At 44.1% G+C, this 15,575-nt stretch overlaps 1 protein-coding gene across 1 annotated transcript in view; it reads right to left on the bottom strand.

The window, feature by feature from the left end:
- Window positions 1-15,575, bottom strand: part of ARHGAP31 (Rho GTPase activating protein 31) — a 59,913-nt gene that overhangs the window by 17,435 nt on the left and 26,903 nt on the right. Inside the window, exons 2-5 of the mRNA XM_071433315.1 lie at window positions 7,034-7,136; window positions 6,417-6,561; window positions 1,465-1,547; window positions 748-855 (exon numbers count right to left, since the gene is read on the bottom strand). Of these exons, the coding sequence (XP_071289416.1) occupies window positions 748-855; window positions 1,465-1,547; window positions 6,417-6,561; window positions 7,034-7,136 (439 nt within the window). The remainder of the gene's footprint in view (window positions 1-747; window positions 856-1,464; window positions 1,548-6,416; window positions 6,562-7,033; window positions 7,137-15,575) is intronic.

The following is a 15,575-nucleotide window of genomic DNA, read 5'->3' as shown; positions in this document are numbered from 1 at the left end:
CTGCCAGCCCAGGGCTACCCTGATGGCTCTGCCATCACCCCTCTCCTGCCCAGCTGCAGTCCTGCACTCTCCTTGCATAGTTCATTCCTCTAAATACAGGGGTATTGGATGGATGGAAAGGGAATTTTGACAAGATACAAAATATTTAATTTTTCTTTTCCATATGCTATTTTTCCTTGTTCTGCTTAGCTCTACAACATAGCAGCCAAACCCCTGCCTGCATCTAATCCAGGCTTCTTCACAGCAGAGTGCCAGGCATAACAAACATGAAAAACTAGCTGGTGGTCTTGAGATCTGACACTGGCTGCCATTTCAAGCCCAGCAAGCTCATCTCAATTTTGCACAAGCAGATCTGGGAACAGGTCTCTAATATTATTGCCCTGTTTTTCTCCCTTCTGATCCTTGCTGTCTCTCACTGCCCTGCTGCAGAAGCACTGGCACCATCAAAAATGTCATTAACATTCCCAAGTGATGAGTTAAGTCCCCATTTCTAAATCTATGCTAAACTTGCAAATAACAACTTTTTTTTAATAAGAAACACACAAACCCACAAGCTTCCTTGGACGCTGGCAGTAAAACCTTAGATTATTCAACCTGGAAGAAAAGCTGTTTGCTCTGCTATGCTCTTCCCTTTAGTTGCTCAGCTTTTCCGCATCTCTGCATTTCCCTCAGGTCATTAAGCTCAGATGCTGCCACTCCCCTTGGAACTCAGCATGGTGCTCTGGATTAGAGGAACCTCTACCGTACCTGAGGAGATTTGGAGCCCACACCAAGGCCAGGTTTCTGGTGTGCATGTTGGTCATGTTGCTGAAGGAGGCCAGGTGAGTCAGGTGCTTGATCAGGTATTCCAACGTCCTGCAGTGGTTTCACACAAAGAGAGAAAAATGTGTCACGTTACCAGGGCCTGCCTGCTGGGAGAGCGAGGCTCAGAGCTAGCCCTGTCCCCTCCCCAGGTGTCTGCAATGGCACCACAGAGCCCATGGGGCAGAGGAGACACAGCACCAGCATCTGCATGGGATGGCAGTCAATACCTGAACAGCTGAGCTCCAGCTGGGGCGGCCAAGGGTGGGGCATGAACCAAACTATCCTTAGCATGATGGGAGCAAAGAACACGGGAGATGGGTGGAAGAGGGAATGGCATGATGCAAAGGCTGAGCTCAAGCACCTCCAGCAGATCATCTTCTCCTTACCACACCCAGGACACTGCCCAAGGGTGCCACAGTGCTCATACTTGGAGAAGGAGGATGGTAAGACTGCAGCAGGGACACCTTGTTCTGTCTCTAACAAAGGTTTGTTCAATGATATTTAAATGCCCAGATAAATTGTTGCCAGATTTGGAAATGGTGAGTCAGCTTTTGGAAATTGATTTCTGGAAATGAATCCTAGAGCTATTTCAGGCACTATTCCCTGATGAGGGTGAGGTCACCAAGCTGATCCTCAGCACCTCTGTGGACACAATCTTACCTGTAATGTGATGGTGGGAGCTCCTGGATGACATTTTGAATTCGTGACAGCTGCTCGTCCTCGGGGAAGCGCGACACTGCTTCCTGCAGGGACACAAGGAAACAGTAGACCCTGGCAATGGACTCAGGGGAAAAGAAAGAGGGATAAGAAGGGTCACACAAGACACCCTGTCTCAGAGGGAATGCTCTCTTGTTACCCTGCAGAGCTATTGGAAGAAGAAGTTTCTTTGTGTCCCCAGCACAGCAGAGATTTCCTGCACTGTTATTCCATGTCTCAGCACACCATGCCCAGACATTCAGATATGGTGGTCAGTATTTATGGGAGAGGGGCAATCAAGGACTTAGACCTTCAATTACAAATTACAGGGGGTTTTTTGGTTTGTGTTGGTTTGTTTTGCTTTGCTTTTCATGGGGTATTTTTTTGATTCTTTTCACTTTTTTTAAATTGTGTAATGATGGATGAAATAAAAAGAGAGGAGAAAGAGAGAAGTGAAAATAATGGAAAAAGCAAAAAGCAATGACACCCCCAAAAATAACCTCTTAAAACATGTTTTTCAAGCTGTGTTATGAGAATACCTTGGATATACATGTTCTGTATTCTTCAAAATAAACAATATTTTGACTGTCATAACAACATAGCTGAGGGGATTATTTTTGTGGGTTTGCATCTTTCATGATGGAAGAAGCCATAGCAGAATCCCTGCCCAGCAGATTAATAAATTCTTATACTCAGGCTTAGACAGAATCAAAGTTATACATCTCAGTCTTGAGCAAATCTCTACAGACCAAGAGCTCAGAGAGCCATGAGGAGCTTTTGTCAGCATTCCTAGGAGTTCACTGCATTGACATTCATCTGTTCAGCTATTCCCTTTCAATATTTCTGCTGGGGGAGGACAAGCAGTTCAAACAGTGCACAACTGTCTGGGAACCTCCTCCTACCCACCCGACTGCCGCTGGAGTTTGGAGCAAGTTCAAAGGAAGATGCTGTGACCCACACAGCCAGTACAAGCTTTGCCTCCAGACAGATGTGAGCTCCACCATGGGAGGAAAGGAAGGAAGCAACCCTTCCCAAGCCATCCATCACTTAAACATCATGAACCTGAAATTACCAGCGACTGCCAGAGAAGCATCTTCCTGCAGTAGCCACTACAGCACCCCCCGTGACGATGCTACCACCGCTGCTTTTGTCACTGCCCTCTTCCCTGCAGATCACTTCTCACCTGCAACCAGCACCTAACCAAACACTGCCAGTTTCCAGGCCAGAGAAGTGATGGCAGATCAAAACAAGTGAGCTCACTAGTTAGGGATATATGAGATGCGCATGTATTTGGTTTGCCCAAACTAAAGGCAGGTTAACTCCTTCTAGTGATTTTACAAATGTCTATGTGTTGGAATGTTGGGGGACACAAGACAGATGATGGGCTTTGGACCTGGTTAACATAAGAGATTTGATAACAGGATGCCTTGGCAAAAGCAAACGGAACTTTGAAAATTAGACCTGGATTGCAAGAAGATTAAATCAAACGGGTTTACCAGAAAAAGAAAATCCCATTAAACTCTGCAAGCAAGACATGTTATTATGTGCATAAGTTTGTGTATGTGATTTTAACCTAATCATTGTAGTACACATTACTAATCTCCCTGAAATAGTATATAAGTATTTGTATCCCACAATAAAATCAGATTCTGATCACTGAGTCAGTCTCTCCGTCTCTCTCCATCGCCAATATCTATGGTGCCTTAAAAAAGAAGCCCAGAAATCTGAAGCATAAGAGCTCTTGTAATCTTAATACAAAGTTTCCAGTTGAATAGCCTTGTCCAAAAATGGAGACTGAGAGAAATAAAAACTTTAACTGGTGCACCTTAGATTTCAACTAGATTGTACAGAATATTTTCTCCCCTGGTGCATATTTTCATTCCCATATTCAACCTTCGGGTCTCAAAGACCTAATGATTAGACAGCAAGTGAATACCAGCTTCTCTGAGGTCATGACCTGTTCAGTCCTCCAAGCCACATGTCTGACCCACACATTTGTGACCTGAGGAGCCCTCCAAAACTGCAGATTACAGCAGCAGAATACAAAATTCAAGGAAAAACCAATAATTCAATTTCTTGCATATCTGTTCATCATGGTATGGATTTATGCCATTTAAGATTTTTTTTTAACTCCGCTAGTGATTCTGGGAGTCCACAATTCATGAGCCCTGGTTAACAAGTGGAATACAGTCCAGAGAGAGAAGGTAAGCTTGGCCTCCTAGAGCTGGTCCCTCTATGCCCAGGCTAGAACAAGCCAAGCAGAGTCAACTTATCTGTCCTGAGAAACAACCATCCATCACTAGGATACAAGATGGCAATCGTTTGGCAAAAATTCATAGCCAGTGAGGTCATGACTGGAATGTTACACCTGTGAACTTGACATAGTGATGACCAAAAGGACAACCCTTCCCTACTCATAAAGAATTTGACTTTCCTTAGACAGAAATCTCTGAATCACTGTGGTGACTCAAAGTGCAGCCTATCCCAGCTCGGAGCCAGCTCTGGCTCAGTCAGGCTGGGATTAGTATGTGTTCTTTATTCCAACCAGCACTCGTCTGCTGAGGTACAGCTGCCACTGTTCCCTGCTCAGACACCCCACGCACACACACGCTCCTAGGGGGTTTTCTGCTCCTTGGGGAATTGGTCTTTCTTCTTTCTTTCCTCCTAGTATCTGACTGTGCTTCCTGTCAGCTGGGTTACCAATTATAAATCCCTTCTGAGCAGGCTTACATGAATAATGGATTTTGTGGCTAAGTGGAAAAACTGAAAAGCCAGAGATTTAAAAAAACCAACCTTTTAGGTCAACCCAAAGTGATAACATTTTGGGAGGATGGCATAAGATTTTAGAAAACAACTGTTCAAGGCTGACCAAAAGCATCACACTCAAACATTAGTTACAGAAATGATAATTAAAATTTGGAACTATTTAACCCTTTTCTGAAAGACATTTTCTGTAAGTTAGATGTGTTGATGTAACATTGAAACATTTGCTTTAGAAAATACTTGTAAAAGAAACACTCAGACAGTTACAGAAATGTTTTCCCTTTTGTTTTTGAATAAAGCTATTTACCAAATGTATCTACTGAAAATCTGCAAGTCATCATCCCAAAACTTCACTTTTCAGCAAACATTCTTTCCTAAAAGAAGTTTCCATCTAAATCTTAATGTTTCCTTTAGAGCATTTTTTCTTCCATAAATCAGTAGTGATAGCCAGGAAGACACCGGCCAAATAGCTCCAACAAGAATGAGACTCATCAGTTACAGTGAATGGTTGAATGATACCCTGTATTTTCAAGATCCTATTCATCCTGACTGTCTCCAGCAATCCTACCTCATATCCTCAAAATCCTTATATCCTGAGGATACAGGTCAATTTTTCAAATCTGTTCAGGATTTTCCCTGAAGATTTGACTCTACATCACCTTGAAACAAAGACCAATCTTACTTAAAATTTGGAACAGCAAGACACCTGACATTACTGCACGGCTGTCAGGCAGCACAGCAAGCCACTCCCACCCCAAAATCCCCAGCAGAGTCATGTCCCTAACAGCTACCTGACTTCTTACAGCGAGTTCCTGCTTGGCTGGTCCCATCTGGCTTTGCCCCACAGCAAGCACCCCTTGCACTGACACCTCTTTCCAAAACAGGCAACAGGGAGACTTTGGAGAGCATCTCCTTGTGAGGACCCCATGGATCTCTCCCAGTGCCTCCTGTCCCACAGCAGTGTCATTTGGAAGTGCTTGATTCAGGATAGAGGCAACTCAGATAGCAACACCTGATTTTGCAGAACTTCTTCTCTGCAACATCTGACATTTTTGGCAATGGCTGTCACCTCCTCCTCCCAGCAAATGGGAAAGAGCAGGATGACAGAAATTCTTAACAAAGGACGGATGTTTCTAACACTGAGAAAACAATCTTTCCCATCCCCCACACCAGTTATCTTAAGAAGTTGGTAAATTCTTTTAGCTGGACGTGCATACCTTCAGCATGCAAGATTTCAGCCTCAATGATGGAATGTAAATTTGCTGGTGTCATAAAAAACTGAAAGTAGATTTAGAGAGCTAAGAAACACGCAGCTTTAATAACAAGCATAGCTTGCTGTGCCACCTTTTAATAAAATATTATCTGTCATCAAAATTAGCCAAGTCTCTTAAAAATTCAGGCTTTGTGGTCTTATATTTCTGCTCCCCCGCAGTCTGCTCCTAAGCTCCAACTGTATCCACATATAATCTATGGCTGTTTTCCAGAATCAAGTAACTACTCTTTGAATTGTAATCTCTTTAAACAAAGTTAGAGATTTCTGCTTGGCCAGCTGCCACTTTCCTCTGCCATTTGTATTTATAATGTCATCATGATGGACCCGATATGCCGTATCTGGCATAACCAGTATCCTCATCTGCAGCCCTACAAACAGTATGAAAAGTGTGACAGATGCAGAAATGTTGGTGCTTTACACATGGGCTGGGCAATCAATTTGTGCAGGTGTCAGGGACAGTTGGAGGGACAGGGATCAGGAAACCTCACCCCTGTGATTATGATCACAAGCCCAGGTGAGCCAGAAGACTCAGTGATGGACAGTAATGAGGAAAAGAAAGAGAATTAGTAGTGCTGGGAGGAGGTGCACAATGGGGATAAAAAGAGGCAGCAGAGAAGTAATGCTCAAAGTGAAAAAATGAGCAAGATGAAGGGGAGGAAACAGCAGACAAACTGAGAGAAATAAACATGAAATGGTGAAAAGAAACAAGGACAGGGAAAGAGAGCCAACACAAGATGAGAAGGGAAGAGCACTGAGAAGTGTTTATATGGATAGATGCACCAGAAGCCAGGACATTGGAGTGAATCCCAAACAGCTGTCATGGAGGAATCTGCAGCACATCCACACTGCTGGAGAGAACAAGAACAGCCAAGGGTCTTACCGTGAATTTCTTGTAGAGCTCATAAGTGAGGAGAGGGTTGGGCAGTTCCCTGAAGTACAGCTTGCAGAGTGACCCCACACAGTGGATGTCCTGGAGGTAAACTTCCCTTGTCAAATCTGGGCATTGGTCAGAAACAAACTCTTGTCTGAAACAATATGGAACCATAACAATATGGGTGAATAAGAGCTGTAGCAGGCCAGTACTCCACCCTCGTTTACAGCTAGAGAAAAAACAAATGGGAAAGCAGAGATGTCTCTTCAGGCTAGCCCAGATTGCGTCCCAAGTTCAGGGCCTGAGGTTTCAATTAGTCTCCATTATCCCAAATGCAGGGAGCAGACCTCAAACTGATATAAAGAGATTGCTTTGTCCCAAAGTGAGAGAGAGCAACTCAGTATTTGCACTGAGACCCTCCCTGCCTTTCCCATTAATAGATGCAGAGGGAGACATAAGTTTTTTTGAGCTAATCCCTAAAATGTTGTTTTCCCCTGTTAGCAACTTCAAAGACAGTTTATCTTCTGCATCAGTGTGGAGCTCTGTTGGCCACAGTCTGTACCTGAGGGACTAGCACCAAAAAGGTACTGAGCAATGTCCCTGACACTCCCAAACATTGCCCTTACCTCAACTTCTGTATGTTGGATGTCACTCCTGAGAGCCGGTAGATCCCATCCACGATGCCATGAGTCTCAATGAACTCCGCACAGCTCTTCAGCACATAAGGGACTACGAGAGGAGAGCAAAGCAAGATGTCCAGTGAATACACACTGACAGCTCCCACAAGTCACCACAGAGGAAACAGTTCCATGAAAAAACAGCAGAGGCTCTCTGTGGATGCAGGGAAGGGTACAGCAATGAAAGAAATACAGGGCAAATCAAAAATAGCCCCTGCAAAGTGGCCATGAGGATATGCTGTGGTTGTGCCATGCAACGCTCATTGACATGTGGCAATGACTGACCCTGAAGTCACAGTAACATAGCAGAAAGAAAGGTAGGGTTTCCCTCTCTTCATTTTTCTTCCAAAATAAAATAAAATAAGCTTTTTCATTCTAATTGAAAGCATGTGGTAAAGCTTGAGGTCCTGGGAACCTCCACCCTCCTCAGTATAGAGCTCCAGCCTTGCTGAATTGTGCCAAAAGGTCTCATTGGCTTGGATAAAAATCAGAGAAGCATTCACACTTCCATATAAGCCTACATACCCACAGTTTAGTGCTCATAAATCCCACTGAGGGGGTATAAAGTTCAAATATTGACTAGATCTGCACACTGACAAAACCTGACATCGGCTTCAAAAGAACTCCATCAGCATAACTAGACAAAGACTTAACCAGTCTTAAAGCTGAGAGGAGCCTGAGGCACAACATTTACATCCAGACTTGGACCCAAAGTATATGTTTATTTTTTCCCCATTATATAGGTATAAGAACCCCCCATTCTCTTGGTCAGATCAAGGCTCCCTGTCCCCAGTACTATAACAACCCAAGCTATAACAATAACAGTAAGAAAGCCCTTCCTTATTAGGTGCTAGAAACTACTGTGTATTTAATGCAATGCTTCACACAGCCATAGGCACAAAAGTCAGTAAATGCACAAGTCAAAAGTTCCCTGCTGTAATGCTGACTCTGCTGCACTGCACATTTCAAAAGCTGTATGGAGCGAAACCAGCTAAGCCATAGATTTAACCGGAAAGCCAGGCATAGCAATTACTGCATCTTTGTGACACCCCGGAGACAATGCCTCTGGCTGGACCTTCCCTAAGTCCTTCTGCTCAAAGTTCAGGACTATAATGACATATTAACATGTGCTTCATCAGATGGCATCCAAAGACAGCCCTCCAACGACAGCCTGAACAAAAACAGTTAATACATTATTATTTTTCTTTATTTTATTATTTCTCATGGGAGCCACTGAGGCCAGAGCCAGCTTATGGGTGGACCTGTCCTTGCCAAGCACTGCAGGACACAGGCTCTGATGAGAAGGGCTCCAAGCTTGCACCACCTCAGGGACACACTGCTACTGAGCCAGTCAGTCAGGGAAGGGCTGCACTTCTGCCTCCTGACTTGCTGAGGGAAGTAAAGAAGAAGTCCTTTCATGTGTCCCTTCTCTTGTCATTTGGCCAACCCAAACGCAGGCGTGCACAAAGTCCCAGTGATTACTTGGAAGCCTGAATGGTCCAAACAGACTAATTTTTCTCAGCCAAAGGAGCTTCTCCAAAACACCAGGGAAAAATTGACTTTATGGGTTTTTTGAGGAGGCACTCATAACATGGGTACATTGGTCATGGTGTGTCACACTCAAAGCCCTTGTGCTGATTTTCAAGACCCTCAAACTGTTGGGCAGAGCTCATGGCACAGGCCCTAAGCCTAAACAGTATTCATGAAACCATGGAATTGCAAAGAGAACAGCTGAAGTCTAGAGAGTGAAAGCTTTGTCCACAACAGTCACAGAGCTATGGTATTCTCTCCTCATGGACTTTGGAGGGGAAGGTGCAGCAGAGCCTTCCAGAAAGGAAAGAACCTGGGAAGCATTCCTTTCAGTGCATGCAACACCTACTTGCTATGTGCACTGAATGGTGTGGAAGGAGACAGAGCAAAAAAAAGAAGCACTAAATTTCTTTAATAATATTCCAAGAAAAGTCCAAGTGACACATCAAAAAAAGAGGACCTTCCTATCTCTGAGTAAGTCCTGATTAACTGCATTAGGGAACTCAGATCATATGATGAAGAGAATGCTAAAAAAAAAGAGAAAGATAAATTACTTCAGGCCTCATTTCCATTTCTGGAAAATCAGGCTTTAACATCTTTATGGCAGAAGCTATGCATACATGGCATATTAAAATTTCCTTCTTGGTAGGGGTCTTGGAATAAATGACATGTAACCAGCAAAAATGAAAGTTAGGCAGATCCATGTCCATCTCAGATCTGTCTGGGTGAGGGAATAGAAACCATTGAACTCCATGCAACCCAAAGAATTAGTTGAACAGAAAAAATATTTGATCACGACAGCCACATGACAAGGTTTGTCTAAAGGTTAACAGTCTTTCATGGAGACAAGCCTCATATGATGGTGCCTGGCTGCCAAAAAGTGGGGTACATGCACAAAGCATGCTTTATTAGATACTTTTTAAAACCTCAGTATTAAGAATAAGAAAACCAACTAAAAATGCAGATAGCGATGTTTGTTGTGACTAATTTGATCTCTTGAAAGTAAGACCTATTAAATCACACAGTTTTTTGGCTGAGTTCTAAGTTTCCTTGGAGTAAATTAGGTCAAGAGGCCTCAGGCAGGTAAGCAAACCCCCTATACAGAAGAAGAGAGGCTAGATCCGTCTGTTGAGGACGGGTAAGCAAAAAACACAGGCCTGAGGGGAACAATCTGTAGCAAAGGTATAAAATTCAACCCATTTTTAAAAGTAGGTGAAAACTGCACAGCAGAGACAATCTATAGATTGCAAATAGGCAATATACACTGAGCTCTGCCCGTATCTCTTACTGCAGCCCTGCATTTCTCCTTGCTTTTCCAACCCTGGGCTTCTCACATATCTCTGCCAGTGCCCTTCACTCATCATGTAGAAGATTTCCTGCCATACCAGGTCTTTGGCTCATAGGAAGAGAAACAGTCCATTATGCCAAAACTTGTGGCAGGTTTGTGATGTCAAAAAAAAAAATCCCATAGAGGACACTTTTCACTTGCAAGTGAAAATTACAGACTTCGACCTCAGATTCCTGGAGGTGAAGGGACTACATCGACTTCCTGCAAATCAAGCCCCTAAATGCAGCACTTGTATGGAACTGGAGCACAATAAATGTTTTCTTTGAGCAGGACCTGTAGCTCTGGCGTTCCTGAGCAGCTCTGATCTCTACAAAGCTTAGCCTTTTGGGCTTTTGGGAGTGGTGAGGTTAGTGCAGCAGTGAGCAGCTCTCTCCCACTTCCAGGAGTTTCTGAGCTGGTAGGATTATTTCAGACGTGGCTCCTGATGAACTGAGGCTGGGAACAACCCTGAATGGAGGAAGGTACAGGCTCTGGCATGTGCTTTACAACAGGTCTCTATCAGAGTCACAGGGCTGGGTGTCTCCCAAAGGAAGATCAGACGTGGATGGGGATTTGCAGCAGGGGCTGTACGTGCAGGCACAGAAAGGAGATGGGGGGCAGGGAGTCCAGTCTTGACACTCCTATAATTAACACTGTGCTGGAAGCTTAGGAGGCTTAGGAGCTGGAAGGGGCAGCTGGTGTCACACAGACCCTGCTTGTTCTGCCAGACAGCCAAACTGTCCTCATTTAAAACTACAATAGAAACCAGATGGAGGAGGACGAGAGAGCATGGAGCAAGGCACCAGTCAGAAGGGAAATTGAGTTATAAACACTCTGCACACAAAAGACAATACTTCTCTTCCCCTAGACAAAAATAAACCAGAAGGGCAGTCACAGTAACTCGTTCCACTCTCACTGGGTATCACCTCCAAGTTCAGTGTGCACCTTCACCAGGGTCTTTTCCAAGACAACAGCCATGCCACCTCCTTTACAGGTGTCTGCCAATCTCGCTGGGTCAGGCACCACTTCTCCTCCTTCTGATCCCCACAGCTCCCAGTGGCAGCAGTGGGCACTGAAATTCCCACCTCACTGCCCTGCTGGCTATCCCTTCTCCTGTCCCTTCCCAGCCATGGTGCTGCCACCCACCAAACCTCCCCACCAGCAAGCAAGGTGCCCATTCTTTGCCAGCCTGACAAAGGCTTCATCTGGCACTGGACTGAGCACTTTGGATCCCCAAGCAGCCCAAGCTGGAGAGGTCGCTAAGAAAAGAGGGAGTGACCCCATCCAGTGACCAGTGGGAGGATGGCATCCTGGCCTCCCACCAAAGCCAGCAAAGGGCAAGGAGGATGCTGGTCCAGAAGGAGATGCAGGCAATATCCTGTAGCTTTCAGTGCCACCTTCCAGAATAAACTCTGAGTGTCCGTGGGGTACAGAGGGACTCAGGGAGGAGGTTGCTGAGTCAAACACCCTACCCAGTCAGTGTGAATAGTGCCCAGTTAGACAGTAAGTCAGCTAACCTGGACTTGGCCATGTGGTCAGGGTGCACTGCACTGAGCTGGACTGAATAGCACACACACTGAATTTGCTACTTTATCCTTCTGTTATTTTCTCAGACTACTCCTTGTAAGGATAAGCACTGGTGACAGACATGCTCAGGGCCTCCTTGGTAGTTGGTTTCTGCCACATGGTGGAGGTTTTATGTCCTCTCTAATTTTATTTTAATTTTAGTTCAGCTATTGGGAGAATAAATGAAAACCTTTCATTTCACCTGGAACACCAACTTTTTGATTTTTGACTTGCAGGAAATAGTTTGGATTTTTTTTTCATGTCTCCCAACTATGAATCCTGCACCATAAAAAAAAAAGTTTTAGACATTTTTATTTCATTATAAATATGATGAAATAAAAATCATGGTTGATTTGTTATACTTATGTATAACAAAACCAAAATTTGGGTTTGTTATACATAAGTATTTTTTAAAATTGTCTTCAATTACCCTCAATAGTAGTGCATGCTTCATATCATGCTATGTCAATACCACAACAATAAAGGTCAAAAGTCTCCTGTTTCAATTTAAATGACTAAAATAGGAAATACTTCCTTTTAAAAAGTATTTCAGTCTGTACTGAGCAAGAGTTGTTATTTTGTACAAAATAATAATGAAACAGAACAAACTAGTATATTCAGTTGGCCTCCTAACCACAGGAAAGGAACAACATTGTACAAATGGCAACATACTTGATCATCAGTATCTCTGATATGATATTTTTCTGCATTTCCTGACTTTCTACTGTAAATCACGAGTTTTAAAGCTGATTCACTATATTTTTTTTTCTTTTTTGCTGACATGGCCCGAATTTCACTAGGCATAAGGTTGGTTGAGAAACAGACTTGAGAGCAGATGAAACAGTGCTCTCCTCCCTGCAGCTTACCCAAGCCCTGGTGCAGCACATCAGTCACAACACCAGATTTTCTCCCAGTGCATTGCCCGAACCAGTGGCAGCTAAGGATAAATCCTGCCTTTCCACTTTCCCTTCCGCTATCTCCTTGCCAGCAGCAGCCAGGGATGGAAGGGACCACAGCATCCAAAATCCATGCAGAGGGTCTCTCCTGCTCAGAGATTAAATTGGCAGAGCTGGGAAAGGGGATGGTTTGCCCTGTCAGGACATTAATGCTACAAGGACAAAGCTTCAGTTTCCAGGATGTCTGTGCATACTTTTCACCAGCACTAAATTCATTTTACAGAAAAAAAAAAAAAAAAAAAATTCCAGTGTTGAATTTGGCTGTTAGCTGTGGCCAAGCTGCCACAACCCCTCCAGACACACACACACCTGTATTTGAACAGCATGAGACAGTAAATAGCATCCAACAGGCTTAAAAACAAACCAGCTTGGTTTGTACAATTCACCTTGGCTTTTCTCCTTTAGTTGCCATAAACACAGTTTAAAAGGATGAATGGTTGGCACCAAGGTGATCCTGTCCACATGGACAGCACAATTTATTCACTGTGTAAGTCACACACTTCATGTGTTTTTTCCCCTCAGCTTCGGTGAGAAATGGCCCTGCAATGTCACAAAGGTTATCACAACAGTGCCATTCCCTGTGATGAAAGCACTGTCCTGTCACAGTTGTGATTTGGTGGGCAAAAATGTAGGAAAAACAGATCTCAAATCTGTCAGATGCTGCGAGCCATCACCCTCCATGGCCTGCGTGGGAAGTGGAAACACTGAGTGCTGTTTGGGATGTGCCCTTCTGATTTCAAGCACACACATTTCGACACAAGCTCCCTGCCTGGGAGTTTGAGTGAAGCCAATGGCACCACCATCAAGGATTTTTTTTTCCCCCATTGATATTGTACCCAGCTTACATCTAACATATCTAAATAAGACATGTAGGAACACCTGATTTTCAAGAGCAGATCTGACAACTGTGATGTTTGAAGCAGGAATGAAAAAGCCCTTGGCAGACCCAGCCAGCTTACAGACAGCACACATCAAAGAAAGCCTAAGAGAAAGCACTGCCAAAGCAGCCAGTGAATGCTGACTCTCAGCCCCGGCAGTCACTATGCCCCTCTGAAATGTGACTTCACCTTGACATAGCTGCAAATTCTGTCACGCAGGCACTTTTGAAAGAGGTTGTACTAAATACTAGAATAGTTTTGTTAGGAAAACATCCTGCTGAGAATTTCCTGCAAAAAAAGGACCAGATAACAGAACAGGATATCTCCACTCCTAGCTTTTATGACTCTGTGGTACAACCACCTCGGAAAACAGTGGCTCAGGTTCTGCATGGCAGGTCAATGAGCTGTGCACGTCCTCAGCTAACCATTCAAATCCTAACAACCCTGATCCACAGCAGATTAGGGTGGATATTGTACAGCATTTTGTTTACCACATCACAAGCAATCAGGATAAATAATTCTGGAGATGGGAGTAACTGGACAACTTATGCTGTGTCTGGGAATGGACTTGGGTATAAGTATAGAAAACATCAGAATAGGTGCATGTAATGAATTTGGAGCTGCATGTAGTGAATTGACCTCTGTCTTGGTAAATGCCTAGATACTGTGATGATAAGCAAGCTGTAAGACAGGAATTCTGCCATGGACCTCGATTCTGGTGACAGGTACTAAAACCAGTAACAAATCCAAAGGCTGCACCAGCTGATGGAGTGCAGGAGAAGGGCGATGCCAATGCTGCAGCTCAAGGGAGCTGGGAGAAGCAACTTGCCAGGGAAGAGCCCAGGTAAGTGTTGGGTGATGGGAAGGAAAGCCAGCAATGTAGGCTTCATCTGAAGTCTCTTGAGAGCCTACTGTCTTTCATCCAGATTGATAAACAAGCTCATGGCATGTTTTCTGTATCATGCTTTCCTTTCTTCTTCTGCTCTCCTCTTAAGCATAGAAATCCATGCCACGCTAATCCACTAACTTCTGGCAACAAAACTGCATGGACTCCATAAGTTCCTTCCTCCTCTCACCAGATTTTGATCTACATGTTTTCATTTACAAGAGCTTCAGAAGAAATTTAAAAATCAAGCACATCTTTTACTGGGCCTGCCACCTGATATAGACCTGCTCATTTTCTTACAGTCCCAAAATTACTCTGGAGGCAACCTGTAAGCTTTAACACATGCTCCTTGACTGTTGTAAGGGTGTAGAACCCAAAATCTCCCTTGACACTTTGAGATTCCTGCATGGGATTATTAGGATTCCAGAATCAGAGGAGCAGCAAATCAAGGGGATCAATGCTCCCTACCTGAGTGTCAGTGTTAGTTTGTCCCTTAGTTCTTTTCTACTTGGACTCTAGTGTGCTAGGCAATAGGGATTCCAGGTTTCTCTTTATAATACAGACTTTTGGGGCTGTTAGAAGGAAATTCTGAGTGCTTAGGTCTTGGTGTGCACCTGAAAAATACCAGTGACTAGGTAAACAGTTTTGAAGTCCTTTGTACTGTGCCCTTCACAAACACCATCTCCATACACTGAAATCTGTAGCAATCCTCAGAGGATATGGAATCTGCCTGCAGTTTCTGTGCTGCCCTGTAATGATCTCCTACTGCTTGACAGGTCGTTACTTCACTTTTGTAGTGATGGCATGGTGGTGACAAAGCAACTAATTCCCAAATAAATGCTATTGGAAGGCTGCAGAAGAGACAGGATGAAGCAAGGAACTGGGCTATTATCTCAGGAACACCCTTGCTACAGCAAAGTGGGCTGCTCTGCAGTTCACTCTGCTATTCTTTTCCAGGAAATTTCTGGAATGTGCAATTTTCCTTCAAATGTGCAAGGAGAGGATGGAGGTCCACCAGCACTCATGGTTCTCCTTCCATGCTTGCCACACATTCATACATGACAGCCACTCCCAAGCTTTAAAGCACACATCCAGCTGTGCCAGCTAACTCAGGATGTCAGTGCCAATGAGCTCAGGTGTGTAAAAGGGAGAACAGGGGCCCATCACCCCACTGAGAGCCCAGGTTATCATTCAGTAGCAAGGTACAAACTAACAGAGAAGCTGGTCCTGGACCAAGCTCTCATGTGAAAGAAAAATGGCTGAATCTCACAGAACTTACTTATATCTTCTCCCTTCTTTTTCTTTTGCCCTCTGTCACACTGACGGACTGATGCAGACTGACACTAGG

This window comes from Agelaius tricolor, unplaced genomic scaffold (assembly GCF_023055355.1).
Source record: "Agelaius tricolor isolate 1412-34295 unplaced genomic scaffold, bAgeTri1.0.p SCAF_9, whole genome shotgun sequence".
NCBI lineage: Eukaryota > Metazoa > Chordata > Aves > Passeriformes > Icteridae > Agelaius > Agelaius tricolor.
Note: the sequence above shows the minus strand (reverse complement) of the source record. Positions and strands in the feature narration are given on the sequence as shown.